The 9,512-nt window shown below is 34.4% G+C and overlaps 1 protein-coding gene across 1 annotated transcript; it reads left to right on the top strand.

Moving 5' to 3' along the window:
• Positions 1-227: 227 nt before the first annotated feature.
• Positions 228-1,998, top strand: LOC131036146 ((+)-neomenthol dehydrogenase-like). Its single transcript, XM_057967959.1, has 5 exons — positions 228-238; positions 690-951; positions 1,041-1,121; positions 1,212-1,385; positions 1,606-1,998. Exons 1-5 carry the CDS (start codon positions 228-230, stop codon positions 1,996-1,998), a joined length of 921 nt encoding a protein of 306 aa, XP_057823942.1.
• Positions 1,999-9,512: the final 7,514 nt, after the last annotated feature.

The raw sequence follows: 9,512 nt of genomic DNA on the forward strand, positions 1-9,512 counted from the left end.
AATGCATGATAGATTCTTGAAATGTTGGCTTCAAGTTTTTGTACGTAAGTAAAAAGCTAATTAATGGTGATTTTAAGCACCACCATTTCTAGATAACAAAGGTGTGAAAAAGTCTAAAGACCTAAAGTGCAAATTCAAGGCTACAAAGCAAGTTTGAGGCCACAATCTTCATTTTCATTTCTTCAACACATCTTATCAGATTTGCATTCAGACACAATAAGAAAAGTATGGACAACAGGTAACTTACAGCTTGAGCCTCCCCTGATATAGAGAAGATGATCATGCTTTGCAGTTAGATTATATTGACCTAATTTAATGAAATCAATTGACAAAGATTTTTTTTCAATATGTATTGAACACTTTCTGAATTTTACAGTCAGGATAGTACAAACATCATAGATTAATTGGAATATTAGAAATAAATCTGAACACTTTTCATTTTACTTGTGATTTCATGCACTGTGCAAAATCATTTTCGATGTATCTATTGATTCATATCAACACATGCTTTAAGATGAAATAAGAGAGATTCATTATGATTTTAGAGAATAGCTTCTCCATAATTCTATTTTTATTTCAAATTACATATACACTACTTCTATTGTAGAATTTATGGGACTTTTTTTTCCTGCACTTATGAACTTCCAATAACTTTCATGGGTGATCTTAACCTTAAACTTTAATATCAGATGGTGGACAAAGGATACTGTAGCAGTGGTGACAGGAGGCAAGAGGGGCATTGGATATGCAATCGTTCGCAGATTGGCAGCGAATGGTATTCGTGTAATTTCAACGGATCCAGATTTACAAATGGGCAGAGCTGCTCTCAAAACTCTCCACAATGCTGGCTTTGATAATGCCGTCTTTTATCAGCTGGATGTGAAGGATGATAAGGGCATCCATGTGTTTGCCAAATGGATGAAGCAGCAATATGGAAAACTTGATATTCTGGTACACATTATTCTCTTATATTACATTTATTTCACTATTCAATTTTCCAATTTTGGAGCTCTTCTGAATGTTTTTCATTGTAAACACAGGTTAATAATGCAGGGATAATGGGAATTTCAATAGATTATGACATTTTAAAGGCCAAGCAAGCAGATCCAAGACTGATATTCGTAAGACAATCTCTCTCTGTACATTGATTGATGGGTTTAGATTATTACATACTGTATTAACTTCAGGCTTTTGTTTGTATATAATGGAAGTCTGGAAAAACAGTGGAAGGTATTCGTGAGAACTATGAAATGGCGAAGGAATGCATTGACATTAACTATTATGGCACTAAACGAATGGTCAAAGCGCTTCTTCCTCTTATGAAGAATGCTAATGATGGTGGAGGTCGCATTGTGAATGTTTCTTCTCGTGCTGGAGTCCTGGAGGTGAGCAAACTTTACCTCCACAAACCATTATAAATAAATTCTTAAATTCTACCTCAGCAAACCCACCATCATAAATACTTTTGAATCTGTCTGTGCTATATGATGTTCTGCTTCTGGGAGTTCAAATATCCACTTCTGGAAATCTAATTTACATTGTGAACTGTGAAGTCATTGATTGTCACTTTAGTAAATTTCCACTGCCTGTTTGGATTTTGCACAGTTTCTCCAAAATGAAGCTTTGAGGCAGCAGTTGAATGACCTGGACAATTTGAACGAAGTTAAAATAGACACATTTCTTGAAAGTTTCCTGAAAGATTTTCAAGAGGGGTTATTGAAGAGCAATGGGTGGCCCGTTCAATTTTCATCTTACTATGCTTCCAAGGCTGCTGTAAGTGCTTACACACGAGTAGTTGCACGTCAAAATCCAGACATGTATGTGAACTGTGTGCATCCAGGATATGTGAAGAGTGAAATGAATTTCAATACAGGACATCTATCATATGATGAAGGTGCAGAGGGTCCTGTCATGCTAGCCCTTCTTCCTCCTGGTTCACCTTCTGGCCAATATTACAACAGAAAGGAAATAGCTAGCTTTTATTTCTTAGAAAAATGAGGTTAAACTTTTCATTATAAATAAAAGGGTATCTCCTCTCCTCTCAGATGTAATGAAAAGGGCATCTCCTCTCCTCTGAGATGTGGTACTCTTATACGCTAACATTTCAAATTTTGTATCTTTGCGGGTGCTACTAGGCTGCAAAAACACCAAGTTAAACTGTATGTCGTATTCAATCTGATGAAGTATATATTTTTTCCAAAATGAATCTGAATCCTTTCATGTGGAATTGTAAATCCACACCAAACGACCAAACTGAGGAACTCGTGGTTGTCTTTTTCCTTCTTAATAAGTGTTTGCAATTCCTCATAATCAATAAAAATTATCGTGTTTTATAAGGCATTTTCTGTGTGTAACATCTATTATTTCTGGTAGTGGTAGTGGAGATCTAATTAATCAGAGTTGGAGAACACTCTAAAGTACGGGGATAGCCAAATTAGATACATATCTTAACTTTTATGTGATACTAAAGTGCCGGGATAGCCAAATTATATACATATCTTAATTTTTTTGTCATACTTAAAATAAAATGTTGCTTTCCATTTTGTATGAAGCTACATTTCATGTCTTAACCCATTCTAATCTCACAGAATAATGCTAATCTATAACACCGTTTTATTTTATTTGCATTACAAACATTTCATAATCTTAAAGGAATACTAGAGTTTTATTTTGTTCCCTTTTTGGTATTTGCCCAAAATAAAACGATAGTACAGAGAATTTTATGGTAAGACAATTCAGGAGTTATGTGAGACACATTGCATCTTATGTCTATCGAAAACATCACAAGATATAAGTGATTGGCTCATTTACAAGCTTCACGGATAAGTGACTGGTTCATATTCATGCATCACAAGTTAATAGTGATTGGCGCATGTATACATGCGACAATAGATAATAGTGATTGACTCGAGTACAAGCATCGCATATAATAGCGACTAGCTCATATAGGCATCGCAGAAACAACATGACTGACTCATCCTTAATGGCTAACTATCTCCTGTCCATAGTGCATTCTAGACAGAGAAGGAATGTCGGTGCACTACGCACTACACTGTGGGTCACATTTTTCTCCCGGATCATTTGCACCAACGGATTTAGGTAGAGGATTCATATTACACCGTGGGTCCATCCTCAACCCAACAGGGTCAAGTATACCATCAAACACCAGGTGAAAGGTCCAACATGAACTATTTCAATTGTAGCCTACCATTTCTTCAACTATCAATCCAAAAAAAAATTTGCAATCTCATTTATAATTGGTTCTTGAATTCACACCTTGATACTTCACTATATTTCTATTATATTGATACTTTACCACACTTGATCATCCACTTTCATCTCAAGCCATTAGAAGCTAGATTTTAATTTCAATGTCTAGAATTCTCTCATTTCTAGCTATTTTTGTTGTTTCATATAGATAACATATACCATTTTAAAACTTGTTTATCTTTATTGGTCTCTAGTTCTATTCTTCTTGATCCATAAATGACTTTAAGCAATATCATCTCCTTGCTTTGAGGTGAATCCAACAACAAAATGAAGAGGGCTCAAGCTTGGGAAAAAATTACTTTCTTTTTCCTTTGAGCAGGCCTCGACCTATATGAAGAAAGTATGATAAAGAAGTTGGGATAAAGGAATAAGTGTGATTTTAAGAAAGGTGATCTATTGGCCTAAACAATTTATTCAATCCAACAAGGTTTCACAAATTTGCAAACTTCTTGTCCAAGATTCATAATAGAAGAGCTGACATGGAAAGAAATCTAAAAATGTATTAATGTCGTTACTTTTGATCCCTTAGACTGTTTGATCTCGTGGACGTCACTTACTCACTCACTCACTCACTCAATTGATTGCTAGCCTTTCAGACATCATACTCCCTTATTGTAAATAATAAATTCAATGTGAGAACTCACTCAGTAAATCGATTGTTAAGCTTCTCAGACATCACACTCACTCTCTCATCATGAATAATAGGTTAGATGTGACACCACAACAGATTGGAATTAAGATTAGTTAGTTTATAGAGTTGAATCGGCCTTTTTGTTATTATGAATATTAGGGGTGGACTTAAATTCCATTCCATTTGGTAGGTTTCTTGCGATCAATGTCCCTTAACAAGCTTCCACTCAACAAGAAGACAAGGAAGATAGAAAAAAGTAAGGACGAACATATGTCACATGAAATGAAACGTATACAGATCAATTCAAGGACATAAAAGAATGTATAAATAAGACGCGAACTTCTATCAACGTAGCCGTTTCCTCCTATGGTCAACGCTCTCCATAGAGATCAAGAATAGGCAATATGATAAGACAAATGCCATTTGCCCTTTATCATCAACACCTCCATTGAAAATTTAACTTCAGCTGATTAAAAAAACCAAACGTAAAGGACAGGATGCCCTGCGTAAGGACTCACTATAGAGGGATGGACGCCCCACATCTCTGCATTTTTTATGTTCCTTTCTCTAATATGTGCCCATGTCGTATTGCCTATAGATAAGACTCATAAAAAGTCTTTTCTTTTTTTCATATATATAATTGTTTGTTATATTTTCCTTGTTTTATTATATTGATTTTTAGGCATTACAAAATATACTTTTGAAACTATATTAAAAGTTGAACAAGAATATAGTAGAGCAATTATTATAAAAATAGGTCGGCCTTGTATTCATATAAAGATGCTTTTAATGGCATTTTGTCTTATAAGTTTAGAAGTGGTCAAGAATATTTAGAAAAATGGTAGTAGGTTAAGGGTTTCATTTATCCTTTGTTCATCATGGGTAAATGTAGTTTATATGATTTAATCAATGTTATGATGTGAATATAAAAGTTTTAGTGTCATGTAAATTTTGGATATGTATTTTTATTTGATTAATTCGAATTTCATGTTATTATTGTTCATTATGTTATTGCACAAAATCTTTATCATGCTGATTTACACACTTTTAAACACCACCATGTCTAGATAACAAAAGTGAGAAGTCGAAGACCTAAAGTGCAAGTTCAAGGCTGTAAAGCAAGTTGGAGGCAACAATGCAAGGTCCCAAAGTAAGTTTGAGGCCATAAAAGAGGTTTGAGGGTGTAACCAAACAGAAATTGAAACTACATATGCAAGATTAGAACAAAGTGTGAAAGTCAACATCCAGTTTGTTAGAGCCTATCAACCATAAATTTGATAATATGAATCAAAGTCGATTCACAAAGCATGCACTACAACAAATCATCCACTTGTCATACTTAGAGCTAAATCCATGTATCTTTCTTTTTTTATTTCTTCGCAAGTTTTGGTAAAATTTCAAGTATGTTCTTTTATCTAAGCTAGCAATTAGTGGTTTATGAATTAATTTATCAAACTAAATAAATTTGAAAACCATACTTTAATTTATTTTCAACTATACACATTGAGTGGACCTACAAACCAATTTAATTAAGCATACCAAAACAATTGCCATCATTATGTTTATAAAATAATTGTCATTAATAAAAGATTACATAATCCAATTAAATTATTTTTGTTAATTTCATTGACTTTCAACCATCTATTTATTTCCTTCATGAGGACTACCAAATAATAGTGCACCTTAACTTTATACCTTTAAAAATCATATATAAATTTTTTGAATGAACTACAAACTCATTGAAACTTATGTTGTCACATCAATGTATTATTAAGATGTCATAAAATATTGAAAAAAAATATAATAATTATACATTAAATGATATAACATCACAATATTTTTTTTAAATGTGACTTATTCTAATAATTCATTTTATTAATTAATGATAATAATAAAAACAAAAGAACTTAAAATATTACAAATAATAATATTATATTATAAATATAAAAATTCTTGAAATATCTCTATTTGTCAATTATTAAATACTTTTCCCTATCTTTAACATCCAATTGTCTGTGAATGCATGGTTGACCACATTTATTAATTAGTTAAAAATTAGAAGAAAAATGAATAAAATTGTTTTTTTTTTTATCAGTAAAGGTAGAGCCAAATTATATTGATTTTATAGAATTTACAGAGCAATAGTTTTTTAGCAGAATCCAAAAAAGAAGCATCAAAATTCCCTCTAGTAGAAAAGAAGGAATGCTATCAAGCATTCTATAGAAGGCATAAGGAGTCCTTCTTAAAAACATATGCAAGTCTGAGAAAATCCTTTTAAAACAAAAATTTAAAGTCTAAATGGCAGAAGCTTACTGCCCTATTAACAAAGATTATACTGATGAAAGCAAAAAACCGGCTCGAGAGACATAACAGAAAGCTTAAGGTAGCTAAAGGGGACCTAGTTTGCACTTTCCTTGTGGGCTTAAGATGGCAGATGCTCCTTCCTCGCGCGTCCACGACCTCTACTCGGTGGGTGACCTCTACCACGGCCAATTCCGGACCCGCGACGACCCCTGCAAGCACAACCCCTGCAAGCCTGTTCCAAATGAGGGTTTTCATCTTCTGGTTTCAGAGGCAGAATACTGTTGAGTCTTGCAAAGGATAATAATTAATTAGTTCTTTTTACATAAAATGCATTAATTAAGACCGTCATTTGAATACAGTTGTTTTTTACATAAAATGCATGGTTGAATATATTTATTAATTAAAAATTAGAAAAAATTGAAAAACATGTTCTTTTTATTTATTTTTAATTTTTACTTAATTAAAAAATACAATCAACGATACATAGTCAATGGTAGATAATCACTTAATCACTGTCCCAATAAAGCCATAAAATGTTCATACCGATCTTAAAATATCTCAATAAAATAATATTCCAAATGTGGAAATGAACGTTGTCATTGATACTCACGCACCAGACTCTATTAATTTTGATCATTGTCACCCACAATCTTCATTTTCATTTCTTCAATATATCTCATTAGATTTGCATTCAGACGCACAATAAGAAAAGCATGGACAGCAGGTAACTTACACTAGCTTGAACCTCCCCTAATATAGAGAAGATGATCATGCTTTGCAGATAGATATTTTTGACCTAGTTTAATGAAATCAATCGACAAAGATTTTTTTTCACTAAGTATTGAACATTTTCTGAGTTTTACAGTCAGGATAGTACAAACATCATAGATTGATTGGAATACTTTATTTTAATTATGATTTCATGCACTGTGCAAAATCATTTTCGATGTATCTATTGATTCATATCAACGCATGCTTTAAGATGAAATAAGTGAGATTCATTATGATTTTAGAGAATAGATATATTTTTGAAAAAGAGACAATTTTATCGAATTAGATTTCTTTTTTTTATATATATTTTTTTATCGATAAAGGCATTGTCAGATTAATATATTAATTCATATGAAAAGTTACAGCATTCAATCTTAGATTTCCAAAAATCCCAGAGGACCTACAGACAGACAATATGAAACTATATCCCTGAGTATGCATAGAAACGGAAAACCAACTCCAAAGCCCTCAAAAAATTTATGGGCTCGGATTGGGCATAAAGTTTTTCTTATAAACATTAATCCTTATGAAACCTCGCCAAGCTTTCAAAAATATTTTCTGAGATGACCTCAAAAGGAAAAAACCCCAGCTTAAAACACCTATTTGGTTAAGAATCTTCTTCTAACATTGATGGAGGCTTTGGAGCTCGGCCTCTTCCAAAGCCTCTTCTCGGAGGATGACCCCTACCCCAGCCAGAATTGCGACCTGAGCCTTTGCAACCACCTCACCTGCTTTGTTCTGCTTGGGGTTCCTCCGCTTCTATTTTTGAAGGCAAGACACCATTAAGTCTGGCAAATTCTAGAAGATCTTCCTCCTTGCCCAAATCTTCCGGATTTTCCCTCAGAAAATGCCATTTCAGGATTCTAAGGCCCATGCCTACAAAGGATCTGTGCTTTTGAAGATCCTTGCCAGTAAGGTCAAGCAGAAAAGGGTAGAATTTTATCAGCTTGTCCGTGACGTTGAAGAGAATTCTCTCACTCGGCCTAGGAGCCCCAGAATCATGTCGCACCTTGTTAAGAACCTCTTGCAATTCGAGCAGGATGTCATTGAGAAATAGCATTTTAGTGAGGGTCCAGACTCCTTGTTTGACAAGCTTTAGATCCATGAGGGAAGCGACAAACCGAGATGAGATACTGGTGTTGTCGCAAGGATATTCTCCCCTGCTAATATGCCCACTGCCAAGGATGAGCTTAACAACCAAGATAATCGTTGGCTTGGGAAATAGGAGGAGCCTCTTCAACCTTAGGTCCATGATTTTTCTAAAGGAGACTTGAGGAATGGAATCCAAGAGAGAAATGGGAGTGTCCACACCAAAACATGATATTGGTCTAGGCTAGACACTCATAATAAATCCAAACGGCTCCTCACCAGACATAGCTTCAAGAATCTATAGCACCTTGATCTTATTTGCGAGCAATTGCAAAGATAAACTAGTTGATAATCGAGGGTCTGAAGAAGCTTAACCTTCTTTGTATGTGGTTGCAGAGATAACTAGTTGATAAACTTGCAAAGCAAGCTAAATAAAGGCTAGATGACACTTTCTACGACATGCATTAATGGGAAATGCCTTGCAATGAATTTGCCTGCAAAGGTGGTGAAGGATATCTGTCTCTAATCATGCCAAATCTCTCAGGTAAAGAGTTAATCTCTATCCAATGGACATTGCATGCCTCGTAGTTAGAATGACGGCATACCACAGGCTGTCTTTTCAAGAGGTGAGTGGGAGAATTCATTGATGGAAAGGCCAAGAATAGGTGATGTCAGAGATGATGTGTCTATTTCAAAGCTTTAAGTTGGTGAAAAAAATTGAATTCAAAGAAGTAGTCGTTTCACCAAACTTTAACACCAATATTAAAGTTTGAAGAATAGAAAAAAGAAGCCACTGCTGAGCAAGATAGATTAAATCTCTAAGATTGACCTTGGAAATTTCTGCCCTACTCTCGCCAAAGCACTGGGAACCATCTGCTACAGATTTTAAAATTAAAGTTTGCTTCTGATAGAGTCTTTGGTGAATGATGGAAATACTCTTTAGGTTAGCCCTGGCAATTGCCTCCCTGCTACCACTAGTAAAAGGAAATGCCTTCTGCTACAGATTTTGAGAGAGCATCTGCCTCTATATTTGCTTCTTTGTAGATATGTTTAACCTCATATTGCTCTAATATAGCCAGATTGTTGATTATGCTATCCAGAATTGCCTGTAGCCGCCAATTTGGGGTTTTCCTCAATTTGATTGCATTGATTGCTATCTTTGAAACTCCCTCCACTATGATATTTCTTAACCCATGATTGAGGCAATCAAGTAGGCCTAACAACAAATCTTTGAATTATTTTATATTATTGGTATCCGGTGGCATTGGCTTGGCCATTTTTCCAATATTTGACCCTAAATTATCTCTAACCACATATCCTATTCCTGAAGGACCTAGGTTACCTTTGGAGGCTCCATCAAAGTTTAGTTTGAACCATCCCTACTTGTGAGGAGACCATATAGCTTCCTTTTGAGCACTAGGTTTTTGCCCAAATGAAGGAGGAATCT

Source organism: Cryptomeria japonica, chromosome 10 (genome assembly GCF_030272615.1).
Source record: "Cryptomeria japonica chromosome 10, Sugi_1.0, whole genome shotgun sequence".
Taxonomy (NCBI): domain Eukaryota; kingdom Viridiplantae; phylum Streptophyta; class Pinopsida; order Cupressales; family Cupressaceae; genus Cryptomeria; species Cryptomeria japonica.